Consider the following 17833-nt stretch of genomic DNA (forward strand, 5'->3'; position numbering starts at 1 on the left):
GGCAATCTTCACTTTTATAGCCCTAACAAAAATTAGGTCAACTGATAACTATGTGAGTTGCAGCCCTATACTGTTGGTGGGTAGTTTAATCTGAAAAAAATTAATGAGATCATCGTGTACGCAAATCTGCAAAGTAACTACAGCTGTGAAGTAAATTTAGTGGAGTAAAAAGAACAATATTGAGTAGCAGAAGATGTACAAGTACCTCAAAAGTGCACTTAAGGACAGTACTTAAAGGTCCCATGTTAAGCTCATTTTCAGGTTCATTCTTGTATGTTAGAACATGTTTACATGCTTCAATGTTCAAAAAACACTTTATTTTTCTAATACTATCTGTCTGAATATATATCTGTATTCAACCTCGGTCTGAAACGCTCTGTTTTAGCGCCTGTCTCTTTAAACCCCCCTCCTGAAAAAGCCCAGTGTTCTCTGATTGGTCGGCATTTACAGGTCTGCATATGCGCTCTCGGAGTCTCTGCACCGTCATTGCAGCCGGGGAAAATCAGTAACGCCACTGTAGCGGCACTTTCTACCTATATATAGCATAGCTGTGACATCACAACCGTACAGAAGTCCTGACGGCTCGTTTAAAGTCACAGCTTCTGAATGTGGGCTGTGTGCATTTCTCTGTGGATCAAGCGTTTTTATACTTAATATGTAATATATATAATACATAATAACAGTATTTATATAGAACTTAAAACGGCTTTATAATCAAAAAAGACTAATGACTAATATGGAACCTTTAAGTAAATGTACTTAGTAACGTTCCACTACTGTAAATCCCATATTGATAACCCTATAATAGAAATATAATCATATCAGAGGTGGCATTGAGTGAACAATATCCAACAATGTCTGCTTAACAACACACACACACACACACACACACACCTGTATGAGTCTTGCCAACATGCAGATCTTTCCTTCTTTTCCCTCCTTTCTCCTTTAATTTCTAGTCTTTCCTTCTGCCCTTCCCTCTCTGTCATCGTTCCCCCATTTCTTTTGTGTTTTGTGACGCACTTTCGCCTCAACTATGTTATTATCTCTTGCTGATTCCAGAGAGTTTGGAGGAATTCAGCCCTCCTTCTCTTTCTCCGTCGGCTTGCCCCGTCCGCCTCCGTCACTCTGATGCTGAATGCAGCATTGTTCTCTGCGGCTACAAAGCTTTGATTGACAGCTGTGGGAAGTGGAGAGTGAATTTCGAATGTCCACCCTGCGGCACCACGAACCCACCCCCCACCCCCCCTCCACCTCCCCCCTGCTGCCATCACTTTCATTTGAACTTGCTGTGTTTAAGTCATGTGCGGTTAAAATACAAGATCCAGTCGGGGTGCATCATTTGAAAACAACAACACAAAAATGTCAAAAATGTAGTTGTGATGACTCTTACAATTCTTTTTTTTATATATCAGTTTGACTCCACACTCAGGGTTTTACATCAAAAAAGATTCTCTGACTATTCTGCAAATCGAAATGTGAAGGTACAATTACAGTCCATGTTCTTTTTTCTAAAACTTGTCATTCTTTCCACTTGTTCAAACCAACATCGACCTCTGATGCTTCCGGAGTAGAAAAGCTCTGCTCCTTAGGGGACCGAAGAACCGCAACACACGTCCAAACATTCTGAGGTGTATCCTCCCAGGATAAATGCCTGGACGTAGCTTGTTTGGACATTACATGACTGAAACAGCATCATCATTCACATGCGTCAAATTCAGTTTCAAACAATAGCGATCAGTGAGCAAATCCAGACAGGGAGGGCAGCAGAGACTGTCCTCATCTCGATGGAAAAAGTATCACAAATAGCACAAACATGTAAGCCTCATTTCTACATGCAGTGCTACAACACAGTGATGGAAGTGATGGAAAGGTAGAAGCAGAGAGGATTGTTTTCAAAATTAGAGGGATTTATCAAGTAAATAGTGGATTTGGATTTAAAATTCAACATTATGATGAAATGCCGCCTGCCTCATTCTACATAATGGCTTCGGTGTACCGTGACAGTGTAACATGCTTTTTTCTGAGTTTTTCTTTTTTTCCAACATGACAAAAAAGATATTTTGGGAAAAAAACGCTTAAAACTTCATCACTTTCTAAGCAATAAAAAAAAATGCTCCAATTTAAAGATAAAACACTGACTATCGCCAGCTTCGTGCTGTAAATATCAGTAACTGCCTTCGCCAAATGTTTTCACTCTAACCCTTTAGTTAAACCAGTATAATCCTGAGCGGGGGAAAAAGGTCTGGCTTGTAGATAAAGCACCACACACACACTCTCACGCCACACGCGCACACACTATCAGAGGGGATTTAAAGATTCAAACAGTGGTCTTGGTAATTAGGCGGATGGATTTGTGCCTCTCTTCCCGGTCCGGTGGGATATAAAGCGACACATGATGCAAGCGGACGGACTCTTTAAGTAGATTAATTAAAACCAACACCGCCGGGGTCAAAGGTCAAGCCCCCTTTCGCTGTCAATCCCCCCCCTTCCCCTTTTTCCTCCAGCCTCGCTCGGAGCGCACTCGAGCTGCAGGACGCTACACCTGCGATAAGTGAAAGGATTTAGATGATTGGACGACTGTGAAAAGGGACCCTGAAGAGATCGAGGAGGGGAAACGCAGCAGCGAAGGAATGACGGTGGAGCTTTCTTCTTCTTTTTTTTTTTTTTTTTTTTTTTTTTTAAAACTCAGACATTTAGACTCATTTTCACATTAGCACTGAATATACGCACTTCACCCTCAACTAGTGCGTTCGTATTTCTCTTTAACAACACACTTTTATCTTTGGCTTCCTATCTCTGAACATCCAGCAATGATTTAACCAGACAGTAATAGAATAAAAACCTGAGCTCTCCTCTCTCTCCTCCCTAATTGAATCCAGAACACACCTTGTGTTTGCCGTGTGCGTGCATGCATGCGTGTGTGTGTGTGTGTGTGTGTGTGTGTGTGTGTGTGTGTGTGGATGTAATCAGATGGAATTAATATGCATGCTGTTTCTCATTATGGCATAACTGAACTGCACTTCAGATATATGGCGTGCACTGTGAGAGGCACAGACAGATTTCTAACATCCATCCTCTGCGCTCTCACTGGAACATGAGTGTGTGTTCATACATGTGTGTGTGTGTGTGTGTGTGTGTGTGTTTACAGACTGATAGATGGAAGAGATAGTGAATGCAGAAGACACACCTCGCTGCTGATCTGATAACACTTGCTTTACCACATGCATGCGCACACATTTGTCACTTGCATTAACTCCTTATTGCATTTAAAGTAAATCGAATTCCACAGAGTTGCATTAATCAGCTAATTGCGATAACGTGCTTATCATGCTGCCTAATTGTGTTACAGCAGTGAGGTCTCATCTTTCACCTGCACCGATAGTTTTCTTTATAATGTCTTCAAATCTTTGTTTCATTTCACCAGCAGCATTCGATTACCAAACGCTGCGAGTCGCCACTGTCGCTCAACCATAACGCAAAAAGTCAACGCTCCAGCTGCGGTATCGTGAGTGAAAATTTTGAAAAATGATATCTCACTAAATCAAGTGGTTTTCGCTCCTCACCGCTTCCCTTTGTTCAACTGCTTCTGCTTCTCGGCAATAACAAGAACAACACACTTCGTTGTTAATGCTGTGTTTATGATGAGTGTGTGTGTGTGTGTGTGTGTGTGTGTGTGTGTGTGTGCTTATGTGTGTGCATTAAGTGCGTGTCTGAGCGTGACGGAGGTGAGTCTCATTAGGGAGAGAACGACATAGAGAACGGCGCCAAGGTGCTTCATTATCATAAATGATTGAGAAGAGCATTTGCGGGCGTTAGTGCTCATTTGTGTTGGTGAAAGTGTGTGTGTGTGTGTGTGTGTGTGTGTGTGTGTGTGTGTGTGTGTGTCAGTGTGAGTGACGGGCCGGCGGTAAGCTGGTCTTTATTAGGATGTGCCGTCTTTGGAGAGGGACAGCTGCTCCTGCCTCTTATCTGGAATAACAAAGGTTTAATGAGGGAAGAGACGAGGGACAGAGGGGAGGTAAATAACCCTCTTTCTGCCCTTCCATCATTCCCTTTCTCCTCTTTTGCTTCCTTCCTTCCTCCCTCCCTAACAAGTAATCTGACTCTCAAAAGGCGACAACATAAATGAAACTCTTTTCGGACTTCTTTTGCAAAAGTTTGCATAATATTTGTCCATTCGAAACGCACTTTTTACCTTTGACCTTTCAACTGTAAAGCTAACATGGCTGCCCAATACGTCAATTATGAAGTCGTTATCTGTGCTAAAATTAGCTAAAAGTGACATTTTTAACACTACCAGGAGATCTGTCCCCGTTAAGCAAATAGACCGAGAGGAAAGGAGAGTGTGTCCACAGAGAAAGTCTCTACTGCGGCTATTTATGTGTGTGTGTGTGTGTGTGTGTGTGTGTGTGTGTGTGTGTGTGTGTCAGGTCAGCTGCATGTCCTATTTCTCATCCCTGCCTGTTTGGAAATGACATCATTTAGCCCCCCTTTCGTCCATCAGCAGTTTACTGAAATATGCCTGCTCTACATTACTCCGCTCATTTTCTATTTTGGATTTGTGGATAATGATAGTGGGATGGAGGGCAGCGGGGGGATAAGAATGATAGCAGAGGGGAGAAGTGGCATTAAAAGAATAATTTGAGGGTCTTCAGGGCTCTGTCTCCTCTCTCCCCGTTTCTAAAATAGAATTTGCGATAGTCGCCGCAGAGTCTGTCGAGGGAATAATGACTTATTTATCAAGTGGCTGAAATATTCAGGGACAAGGCCCTTTTAAAATCCAGCTTTTAAATGCATAGGCTTTTTCTGCTGAGATGCTTAATGACAGTGAATGTATTCATAGTGATTTGCAGGTCCGAGATGGAGCCTTGTATGCTGCCTATGAGTCTAATAGCTGTTTGACAAAAAGGAGAGTGCTCGCACAAGACAAGGTGAGCGAGAAAAGTTTCACCTTTGCCCTCATGGGAGGCTCAGTGAATCAAATTTGTATCAGGACCGCCTCCTTCGTGCCATGAAGTAAATGGCTGTGTTGCTGGAGCAGCGCTGAAAACATATTTTGCAGCTTTGCAGCTTTTGGGGGGGGGGGGGGGGGGGGGGTCGTCTTTAAAAGCTCTCTGTTCCAGGCAATCAGCCATGAGTAAATGTTTTAAGATAAACTCCAGGAGGGGCATACTTTTTTTTTTTTCTGGAAGTGTAGCAGAGGCTCTTTAACAATTTGGGGAACCAAATCAACATGGGTGGGAGGTGGAAGGAGGGTGTGGGGGTGGTGGAAGGGTGTGGAGTAGGGGGGTGATGGTGATAAATGGGTGTTATTCTTACTTCTACACTGGAATGGACGAAGTTTGGAGATGATGGCGGTGATAAAAAAAATAAAAAAGGCGCCGGTGCGGGGCAGCATCGGGGGTTAATGAGATGTACGCAGACACGGAGCAGACTGCATGCGTCAGACTCATGGCAGAGCGGAGGAGAAGAGCGAGAGGACCTTCAGAAAGTAGAAAGAGCTCTGTACTCGGAGCCGATTTACAGCCAAACGGGCGCAATCCGTGCGTAATTACGCACAGCAGCGCCAGAAACCAGAGCTCGACCTCGTGCCTGCGCCGCGTCCCACCCTTATTTCCTCCAAAACACCACCGCACTTCTTCTCTGCTGTCTACCATCTCCCCTCTCTGCTATCAACCTACGTTTTTTTTACATTGGCGAAAAACTGTACCGGGCGCTTACCTTAACACGTTCCAGCTTTTCAGAGGGTCCAGGTCTGAAATTATAGAAACCATGGTCGACTGGCTGGGCAGCACCGGGAGAGGGAGGGGGTGCGGCAGAAAAAGATCGAAAGAAAAAGCGGCGGCAAAGGGCTGTAAACTCCGTCTGCGAATGGCAGCGATTGCTTGGATGCAACCCGTCCTGGTTGTTCAGTGGGTGATGAGCGCTGTCACAGCTCTCTCTCTCTCTTTCTCTCTTTCTCTCTCTCTCTCTCTCTCTCTCTCTCTCTCTCTCTCTCTCTCTCTCTCTCTCTCTCTCTCTCTCTCTCTCTCTCCCTCCGCCCCCTCCCGTTCACAGCATGCGCTCTGCAGACGCCTCTCCGAGCTTTTTTCCGGTCCCTGTGTCTGTTTCACAGGCAAGCTGCTGCTGCTGCGGGAAATACAGAGATGTACAGTAGAGGAGGGTAAACCCCACCTAGAAAAACAAATTTACACATCTTATTTATTTTTTTTTTTTTTCATAACACCGGAGGGAATAGAGTTTACACACCCTTTTTTTCCGGGCTGGCACATTGTAGAATTTGCACACTGCAAAAAGTGTCCATCTCAGCGTCTTGTTTTGTTTAATTTATAAGTCTTAAAATCCTCCTTTTTTTTGTCAGTGGGGAGTATATGTTTCACATATTACACACTTATTCTACGAGTTAACAGAATGATTAAAAACATGCCATAGTTTCACTTTTTTTTTTCTTTTCGGATTTACCTGCAATGAATCTGTAAAGGAATTAGAGAACCATTATTAAACCAATTGCCAATTCAAATGAAAGTTTTGCCTAAAAGCAGGTTTAAGCGCAATTAATTGTCCAATGTTTCATTATCCAACTGCAGCTGATCGGAAGCCACTTGGTGAGGCACGTCAAATGTTACAGCTGAGACCTCACTCAGACAGAACTGTTCGGAGGCATCATCGCAGCCCTGCAGAGCACCTCGCTCTCACTCCCTGTCAGCGCTGACTTCCTGTCTGACACCACCACATCCTGTTGATAACTGTTTTTTTTTTGTTTTTTATATAACTTTTTCCCCTCCCCTAGACATGGCAGCAGATGCGTCATCCCTGGCGAAGAATGAAAACGCAACAGCCAAGTCCAACCTATTTCGGACTATTCTGAGCTCCTATCTATTTGCTTGTTGGGGAAAAAACAGATGAGCCCCGATGGAAAAAAAAAAAAAAAAGAAAGAAAGAAGAGAGTAGAAGAGAGTGTCAGAAGTGTGTCTGTTTCAGATAATTGTCTGGAACAACAGACCAGAGTGGGACTGAAAGTCCCTGCCAAAGCCAAGCGGAGTGTTATTTTTCAGGGTTATGATATCCGTCATTGCACATGCACTCACAGATAACGGTCAGTTTGACAGAAAACTGCTGTGCTTTCATTTTACACAGTTGGCCATTTGAACAGAAGACATAAGTCTCAGTCTTGTGTAGCTTGTTCATTGTGCATTTTTTGTTTTGTCAACTGGTTTTGAATGTTGGAATCCATTTCCAAGTAGAGGACCATTTTTTTCTCCATCCCCTAAATTGCAAAAGGGTTGCAAGGCGTTTTACAATAATGAGCTTTGTCATAATGAGAGGTCATTTTCAGCTGACATTCTGCAGAGCAGAAACGCGAGTTCGCATGGAAGCAAACGGAGAATGCTGAGCTCTGAGTGGAGCGCGCGCTGTAGGTAAGGCAACAGTAATGCAAAGCTACAGCCCGGCGCTCTCAGCATCAGCAGCCGTACTGCACCGGCTTTAAATAGACTCAATTGGACATCTGCTTCACGGAGGAGGAGGAGGAGGAGGAGGAGGAGGAGGAGGAGGATGGAGAGAGTTGACAGCATCTCTCTCCTCTTCCTCTGTCTCTATTTCTGTCTCTCACGCTCGTATAGACACGGACGCACGCACGCACATCACAGAGATCAAACAGAGTTTAGCTCTCCTCTGCACAGCTCTAATTTCTGCATAATAATCACGCTGGCAGGCCTGACGTCTCGGAGTAGGTTGTCGGTGCATCTGCATAGTTAGCAATGCATATGTACACCTGAGAGAATACAGGTGAGAGGATAGACTGTACGGTTTTAATTATCATCTTTACAATCTTTGGAGCTACAGTGCACGTTGTCGAGCAGTGTGTCTTAATTTGTTCTTTCCTTGATGCTCTTTTGCTGAAAGTCAACTTCAACAAACTTCAAACCTCTAACACTGACTGTTGATTTGTGTCTATCCTACTGTCTACTTTATTCCCTTATGCCCATATTTAATGCTGTCTTTTAAATATAGCACTGCTATGGTTTTTATATTACTATGTCTACATTATTCTCTTATATTGTCCATATTTAATGCTGGTCTCTAGACTTTATCCTTGCACTATTGGACTTATTTGCACTACCACCATGACACCCACTCTCAGAGAGCGCCTTACCATGCATACTGAATCACAGGGTCAGTCCCTGCCCTGTCACTGCAAGCGTCTCATGCTTATACATCCCTTAGTACATTCATGTGGATTTTTTATTTAGTATCTTTTCTTGTATTGTCCATATTATTCATGTGGATTTGTTATTTTATCATCCTGTTTATGATGTATGTGTATGTGATGTCTTTAAGCTACTGGGATCTTGAATTTCCCCATTGGGATCAATAAAGTATCTTTCTATCTATCTATCTATCTAACTTTCATGTGAAGGCGTTCCTGCTAAGCAGCATTACATTTCCCTCAAAACGCATATTCGCTGCGGCAGAACTGTAGAATATGACCGTAATTTCTACAAGACAGATGTGGCCATGACATTTGACATGCCCACAGTTTATTCATGAAAAACAAAATAAAAAAGTGCTATATTGTGAGATTTTGTGCGCAATTTCAGAAACATAACCCTGATTTCCTGAAGTTTGACATACTCCAGTAACTCTGGGCTGTGGGTAATAATCAGGCTACATTTTCTATTGGAATCTTATTTATTTAATGGCAACACAACAAGACAGCACAACACATCCGACTTTGCTCTCATTATAGGACTTCCTGTTGAACTCAAAACTGTCCGTGTACAACAGCAGGTAGGAACTAAAAAAAATGGGGGTATGAAAGGGCAACCTAACCTGTTACACATCTTCAATTATAATAATTATATTGTAAGGAGAAATCAAATAAATACTGGAGTAACAGATGGGTACGTGCTAATATTGGAAGAAGTATTACAATTGTAAGGGATGACTCCGAGTCAAATAATCATTTGTTGGTCATCACATGAAAAGGTCAGCTGTTTGTATTCAATATGAGTAATATATATTTTTTTCTTGTCATAAATATACGTAGCTCATGTAATTTAAATATCCTGCTGCTGCACTAACCTTCACTCAATGCCATTTCTAAATTAATGTGCAACCTGCGTCACAGGTATTAAGTACATAGCTATGTGTCATATATCTGCCAGCCAATCAGAATAAAACATTCTCAGTGGCTGTGATGCATAACGATGTATAAGTATTCAAACTAAAAGCATATCATGTACCACTATATATATACTGTATATATAGCTTGATGACACACATCATATGAGTAAACTCAAGAAATAAAGGTAAATCAAAGTGTAATAGATACAGTAACTATAGTTACAGGAAGACTAACTCCTGTATATAGTCTGTTTTTCATATATACTATTATGCATGATGATTGTATATTTTTTATATATATACACCTGTACTGTATATATGTTGTACATTGTTTTTTCAAGTTTGAGTAGGTGTTCTTGTACTTTATTTATACTTACTTTATTCATTATTATTTCTTGTTATTCTGTGAGGATGTTGTGTCTCTTATACCTGCTGCTGTAACACAGTAATTCCCCAGTTTGGAAACAATAAAGTCCATCCATCCATCCATCCCTCCCTCCCTCCCTCCCTCCATCCATCCATCCATCCATCCCTTCCTCCCTCCCTCCCTCCATCCCTCCCTCCCTCCCTCCATCCCTCCCTCCATCCATCCATCCCTCCCTCCCTCCCTCCATCCATCGCTCCATCCCTCCCTCCCTCCCTCCATCCATCCATCCATCCCTCCCTCCCTCCATCCATCCATCCATCCATCCCTCCCTCCCTCCATCCCTCGCTCCATCCCTCCATCCCTCCATCCATCGCTCCATCCATCCATCCATCCCTCCCTCCCTCCATCCATCCCTCCCTCCCTCCCTCACTCCATCCCTCCCTCCATCCATCCCTCCCTCCCTCCCTCCCTCCATCCCTCCCTCCCTCCCTCCCTCCATCGCTCCATCCCTCCATCCATCGCTCCATCCATCCATCCATCCCTCCATCCCTCCATCCCTCCCTCCCTCCATCCATCCATCCATCCATCCACCCACCCACCGACCGTATCTATCTATCCATCCATCCTGTTAAGCTATATATAGGGGGGCCAACAGATGCATCACGGTGAGTCAGGAAAGTAGAGGAAAGGTGCGACAGCATGGCACGAACCAGGATTCACACTCCTGTAGCTCCGAGGACTGAGTATGTAAATGATGACAATCGGCTGCCTCTGTGTGAACACACACCCTGCACTGTTTGAACTCACTGATCCCATTATTCAGCACAGGATTCAAAATCCTTGGACTCTTACTGGCACACACACGTGCACACGCAAACACACACAAGCACTCACTCAGGTACACATATTGCCATGCATGCACTCATCATGCACAGACAGAGCCAAAACAATATTAGCATGATAAGCACCTTGTATTTCCCCCCCAGCTTCTTTATTTGACAAAATCAGGCAGATCTGAGGACAAGCCTTGAGGTTTATGTCATCATGCATATGTGATGTGCATTTTAAATCTAAACAAAGTCGGTGTATCTTAAAACCACCCACTGAATACAGATTCCCATTTTACCTCAATCCATTTAAGAAAGGGTCGGGGGGGGGGGGGGGTCGGAGATGAGAGGAAAAGGAAAAAATAAGCACAACAGAGGATGTGGATAAAATAAGTATAGGGGGATTATTTCATAAACGACAGAATTTTCTTTTCTGTGTAAGTCATTTGATCCTGTCAAATATGCCTAAAGCCATACGCCCACGTGCTCATTGTCTGAAAAATGCTCAGTTTATGAGAAGCACCCCCCCTTTTTTTTTTTGAACAATGAGCGGAGCGGTTGGCTGCTCCACATCAGCCTCAGTGTTCAGTAGAAGCAGGAGAAGGGAAATGAAATTTAAATTGGGGGACACAAAGTGGCAAACACGCGCCCAGGAGAACGGCCCATTAAACATTAATATGAAATAAACAAATAATAAATACAGAAACAAATAACACCTACGCATAACTATATAACATTAAGAAAGAAAAAAAAGGCTGAAAATGGACACCGCACTGAAAAATGTACCCATCATTCCTGGATTTGTCAAATTATCATTTGATTTTCAGCCAAAGTTGGCAATACTGCCTGTGTATCTCTCTCTTTTTTTCTTCTTTTTTGAAGGGGTTGACAAATGATACGCTCAGAGCTGGTGGAAAGGAAATTTAGAGAGGAAGAGAAAGCGCTTGGCAGAGAAGGGTCCAGGCGAATTGGGTGAGAGAAAATGCGGAGAATGAGCGATTGAACTGGTGTGGGAGAGCGAGTGGGTGAGGGAGCGAGAGAGGGAGGGAGGGAAAAGAGGAAGAGGGAGAAGAAGAGGTGGAGGAGGTGGAGGATATATTTAGAGCTGCTCCTAATCAACTTCTCCGTCAGTTTGTGTCTGTGGGGGCGAAAGGGAGAGCGAGGGAGAGAGGGAGCCACACAAGTTCAACACTGGAAATCAATATGCAGCCCACTCGCTCACTGAAAGCAGCGGCGAGAGAGAGAGGAAGAGAAAGTGAAAGAGAGAACAGGCAAACGACAGGATGAGGGAGAGACAGATGAGACTACAAGAGCAGAGGAAACGTGTTTTCATTTCGTCATTGTAGTTGTGAGAATATAATAATTCACCTAAAAAGGATAGTTTTCAAGTTTTTTTTAGTTATTTTTTGTCATACAATAGATGCCACATGTGCTGCGCATTGAAAGAGTTTCTGGTCACTGTTATTATTTCTCCTGTCTATAATGGCTGTGAAGTGAAGCAAGTATGGGGCATCAGCAGTCTCAGTTAGCCTTATCCAAAGTTATAGTCATTTAAGTACATAATTCCCTCTTTGCGTTTACCCAAACAGCGTCTTTCTACTGAGCTGTGGTGGAGGGATACGTCGTAGTAGTTGGTTTGTTGCCGGGATACAAAACTGGCAAATAAAACCTACACACAACTGCCAGGATGAGGATCCACACTTATTTGCCTAACTCAAGCCTCACACTAGCTTGGGCTGTACTTTAGGAATGCCCAGAACGAGGACTGTAGATTTGGTTCCTCTTCTATTACATTGGAGTTATTGGAAGGTGACAGGAGGAATGATTAAAGCAACCAAAACCTCTCTCAACGGAAATCTAAATCTATCCTTTAAAAACTAAAGCAAACATATCTGCCCTGTAAAAGCCCTGCCATCTCCTTTAAAGTGCTCATATTGTGCTTTTTGGCTTTTCCCTTTTCCTTTATTGTGTTATATATCTTTTTTGTGCACGTTATAGGTTTATAAAGTGAAAAATCACCCCAAAGGGACTTACCATCTCCAACAGAAAACACTGTTCACTAACTGCTCCAAACAGCTCTATTGTAGTCCAGCCTTTACTTCAGAGACAAATGTGGTCACTTTGGAACACACGTTATAATGCTCACCTAGCTGCTAGCGTGGCACGCCCTCATACTCTGCTTCTGACTGGCTAGTAGTCCTTACCTAGCTACTGCACATGTGCGACTCCCAACAAAGATAGAACAGAAGTGAGATGTCTCACTCTGTAGCTAAAACAGAGAGCTCAACACACAGGGTGAAAAGAGGAGCTGCAGCAATCTGCAGCACAACAAAAATATGGTGTTTTCTGAAAATTAAACCACATAAACCTATTCTGGTACAACCTCTAAATACAATTATGAATCTGAAAATGAGCATAATATGAGCAGCTAAACATGTTGTTTTTGCTGATCTCGACTAGTTGAACATCTTCCTGCAGCGACGCAGAAGTGTACTTGAGGGTGTGTCAGTACACGGTGACATCACCGTTGGGTTAAATCTACGCCGTGGCTATGTACGTAGGTACGTGGAGACACGGACCCAACGCGGTTGCCTAACGTGCACCACAGGTAGGGAGCGGAGTTCCCTTCCCGGGGAAAACAAAGACTGGAAATGCGTGTTCCTTGGGAGTGTTTCAATACAAACCGTGATCCTTTTCCCAAACTTAACTAGTCGTTTCCTGGCCTAAAACCTAACTTTTTTTCGCTGCATAACGCTCACTTTTTCTTGCCTAATCTTAACCGTAATCCCGCCGAAATGACTGGCAGCTCGCGGTGCTCTGTACCCGGCTCATAGTCACCTATTCTCGAGTAACTGAACCACCAACAACGACCGGCAGCTCGCGGTGCTCTGTATTTATTTATTTATATATTTCATTTTTTAGTTTGTCACCAACTACTGCTGACCTGACGGGGCACCATGACCGGCAACTTGCAGTGCTCTGTACCCGGCTCACAGTCACCAATTCTCGGGTAACTGAACCACCAATTATTGCTGACCTGACGGAGCACCATGCGGAGCACCATGCGGAGCACCGTAACCAGCGTTGCAGAGCTCTGTAGCAGCTAAACACATCTACTAACTGCTGCTGATACGACAAGCTGTGACGGAGGTCGGTAGCTGGTGTCACCAAGCTCTGTAGCGGCTATAACAGCTAGCAACTGCCACTCCTTAGCACGGAGCACCTCTGCAGCCAATGTCACGTGACCAGTTGGCGGTCAACTAGTTTTCGTATGATATACGTTTTAGTGTGCATAACTTTTTTCCGTACGATATCCTACGAACCCGTTCATGAGAATGCGTTGAGCAGTCAGCTACTCTTCCTGGGGTCCACACTAGACACACAATACATACCCATACACATGCATGTATACACTTGCACGCACACACACACACACACACACACACACACACACACACACATTTCCCATAAACAAGAGATCAAGCTAACAGTCACACTCAGTAACTATCACAGTATAAATAACCCATGATCTAAAACCTGTAGATCCCAACCAATAGATCCTCAATGAACTTTGATTTCCTTCTTTCAATAATGGAAAATACTGATAATAAATTTAAAAAAATAGCTTTGGATTTTTGACTGCAGAAAGGGAGGAATTTTAGTTGTTTAGTTGGACACTTCAAGGGTTTATCAACTTTTTCACTGAAAAGGACCGTCCACATAAATAGGTGCATGTGTGTGTGTGGATATTGATAGGACTTAAGGTCAATACTGTGTGGGCTATAATGAAGCTGAGATGCAAGAATGATAGCAGTGAGACCATTTAATAGAGGAGGAGGAGGGTTAGAGCTCATATACAGTAGCCTCTTTTTAGAACAACCGGCTTTTCGCTTCTACTCCCCCGCCCAACATCTCTCATTAGCTGATGATCGATCCCCTCCCTGTGTAGCCCACCCAGAGAGAAAAGGCAATTAGAGCATTGACCAACGTTGTGTGAACTGATGCTCGATAGGCAATCATCACCTGAGAGAGGCAGGAGGCAGGGTTCGGAGGGGAGAGCAGGGGCCAAAGGGTGAGTGGGTGAGTTTGGGGTAAGGAAACATTGAAGACAAACAGTGAGTAAACTGAGATGAGAATGTGTGCACTCCATCCACTATGTGTATAGTCAGGGTGCGATTTTCTTTTTTTTTTTAAGGAGGCTAAGGTCCTTCAACATCTGTCAGAAGATGCTGAGGACGTTTTATGAGTCCGTGGTGGCTAGTGCTCTCCTGTATGCTGTTGCATGCTGGGGCAGCAGGCTGCTGTCTGCTACGACAGCAGCAGACTCAACAAACTAATACAGAAGGCCAGTGATGTTGTTGGTGTGGAGCTGGACTCCTTAAAGGCAGTGTCAGAGAGGAGGGTGCTATGCAAAGTACACTCCATCCTGGACAACTCCTCCCACCCACTCCACAATACACTGGTCAGTCTGAGGAGCACCTTCAGCGACAGACTCAGACACCCACAATGCACCACAGAGCGCCACAGGAGGTCATTCCTGCCTGTGGCCATCAAACTATTTAACTCCTCCCTCTGAGTGTCACACACTTAGAGTTAAAACTGGTCTCACAGCACACATCTCCACATCACATCTCAATATTTTTGGACAATTATGTACAATAATTCCTGCAATAGTTATCAGCATGAACAACGGTGTTATTTATTTATTTATTCACTGCTGCTACTTATATTCACACTGCAATTATTTATGTTCGTACTGTACCCTGCACTACAACAGAATTTGTACAATCCATTGAAACAATCTTTTTAATCTAATCTGACTTGTAACCTAATCTCACTTACTTCTACTTAAAGGTGCTCTAAGCGATGTTGGGTGACGTCACTTCTTGTTGACGTTCGACGTATTGTCAAACAAAACGGAGGCTAGCTCGCCCCTCCCTCCTCCTCATCCCGTCCCCTCCCCCTCCCTTCCGTGCACTAACCCCCCCAACCGCCACCCCCAAATCCTTCTTGTCGGTTATTGGCTGAAACACTGTTTGTTATGTTTTGTGGTGCAGGTTGGCCAGTTTGTTTTTGTTGCCGTTTGTGGAGCCTGGGCTGTCTACTAGAGACCGTGTGATCAGGGGACAGGCAACTAGCGGATAGTGAGGAGATGTTTGCTGTATGTGACAAAACATTTTGTAGCCTAAAAAAACGTGTGACATTGCTTAGAGCACCTTTAACAGTTTTTTTTTAATATCTTATTGTAGATTTGTTACTTTATTTACTTGTGTCCAAAACGACCGGCAGCTTGCGGTGCTCTGTGCCCGGCTCAAAGTCACCTATTCTCGGATAACTGAACCATCAACTACCGCTGATTCGACAGATGCACTGTGCGGAGCACCGAGCCAGCGTCGCAGAGCTCTGCAGCGGCTAAACATATCTACTAACTGTACCTGACAGAGCTGCTAACATGGCTGTGAACTCTTACCCTTCTTGTTAAACATCAATTCATAATTCTGCAGTTAACGTTGATCTGAGTGGGTGAAAATGATCGAGAACAATTGACACCATGGCAGACATTGGCAACCTCTGTCTCTCTAATGGCGTTGTTGTTGCTACAGTTGCTCAAGATTAAGACCACATTTCCCATAAAGCCGTTTTTTTCTCCCCCTCCCTGTTCAGGGTGTTTAATACCTTAATTTGCCGTTAATTTGCCTGACTAGAGGAAATCTCTCACTCAAATAAACTTTACTCATAAACAGCTTCATCACGAAGAGCAAGAGCAACATTCAGTAACTTATTTCATGCTAATTTAACCTTGGTTAAAGTGGTTTATGTAACACTTGTGGGATGTTAGAGGGATGTTTATCTGCTTGTGATTGACATTTGTTAACCACTCAACACAACTGTCTTTATCACTAATGCCTGGCCTCTTTTATCCAGCACCCTTTTACCTCTAGTTCTGTTGATGACTACTTGTACTATAGACTTACATGTCCTATAAAAGGTCGGGCGTTTTTTTGTCCACTTATTGTTTACATGAGCAATGAAAAATTTATAAAAAATTCCACAATGAGCTGTTACTGAAAGCTGTGAATTCAGCAGGGTAGCTGAAGAGAACAGACATGCAGGCGGAGATTTCTTTCCTTACTCTGTCACTTCTTCCACCAGATGTCATAGCAAGAAAGCCTGAAAGTTTCCACTTTGTATTTTATAAATTACAAAATTATACTTTATTTAGTAGCTCTCCACCTCTGAATATCACCTCATGATCAAAAGCTTTGCTTCTAGGATCATGTGGTTTTTCCCTTTATTAAATGATGTGTCCTCTTACATTTGCAGGGGGTTATTAAAGTGGTGGGCACACTTTAACAGGAAGAGTTTTTGTCCTTTTTGACACTCTACTAGAGAGGTGGCCTCATTGCTTCCTGCATAAATCCAGTACATATATTCTCTCTCTCTGTCTCTCCCTCTCTCTCTCTCCTTCCTCCTCTGTATTTCATTGTCTCTCACTCCCACTCTTCCTAACCCCTCTCTATCCCAGCTGGTTTTTTTTGTTTCATGCAGTTCACCCAATTTCCTCTCCATCTCTTTTCTCTGTGTGAAAAGCTTAAAAGCATTATGCACCACACTGATTCACTCATATCATGAATAAAATAACACTACCAGTCACACAGGGTCTAACCCGGCTTTGACATGGGTTTTTCAAGGCAGATACCAATATCAGTATTTTTAGAATAAAGCTGCCAGTAGCAGGACACATTGAGCCAATATTCTGTATTTGAAAATGACTTTGTTTTCATGCCAACATTTTGAAGACACATATTTCCACAAATGTATTCCTGACAGCATAGAAAAGCCAACAGGACAAATTTTCATATATATATTTTGTTGTAGTATATAGTATATAAGTTTGGTGATGTATTACTGTAACATAAATAATCTAATGGTATGTGCTAACAGAAAGAGCAGCAGCTTTATGTTCAAAGCTGGTGACAACAAGACTAAAATGTACTATTGCATTGTACTATTGAAATATGTGGTGTGCTACATCCCATTATAATTGTATATAGAGCATCACATTGAATCAAAATGTATTCAAACAGTTCTGGTAGAGGACACAATCACTTCACTAGAACATACAGTATATAAACATATTACATGTAAAAAATGTTGTCATCTCAGGGACAGAGCACAGTGTATGGACCATATTTCATGTTAATAAAAGGCTTATATCAGTTTATCCTGCCTCAGAGGCTGTACATACAGCGCTTATGAACGGGAATAAAACAAATATTGCCTCAAAATACCACACAAATCCTAAAATGGCATTGGCTATGAAATTAATCCCCCTCCTCCCAGGCCTCCGCATTGATCGCACAAAATAAATCAGTACAGGGAATCCTTTCTCCAACCCATACCTGATGGGAAATCTCTCTTTGTCTCAGGTGCTGTGGTCATTTGTGCTATAAGGTCAGAGGGCAGATAGAATAGCAGCCAATTAAAGCCCTGCAGATTTGACGCAAGG

General features: G+C 43.1%; 1 protein-coding gene across 1 annotated transcript in view; it reads right to left on the reverse strand.

Moving 5' to 3' along the window:
• celf2 (cugbp, Elav-like family member 2) overlaps nt 1–5968 on the reverse strand; it is a 237852-nt gene extending 231884 nt beyond the window's left edge. Inside the window, exon 1 of the mRNA XM_031300315.2 lies at nt 5725–5968. Coding sequence (XP_031156175.1) covers nt 5725–5777 — 53 coding nt within the window. The 5' untranslated portion in view covers nt 5778–5968. The remainder of the gene's footprint in view (nt 1–5724) is intronic.
• Between the last annotated feature and the right edge of the window lie 11865 nt (nt 5969–17833).

Source organism: Sander lucioperca, chromosome 20 (genome assembly GCF_008315115.2).
Source record: "Sander lucioperca isolate FBNREF2018 chromosome 20, SLUC_FBN_1.2, whole genome shotgun sequence".
In the NCBI taxonomy this organism is placed as follows: Eukaryota; Metazoa; Chordata; class Actinopteri; order Perciformes; family Percidae; genus Sander; species Sander lucioperca.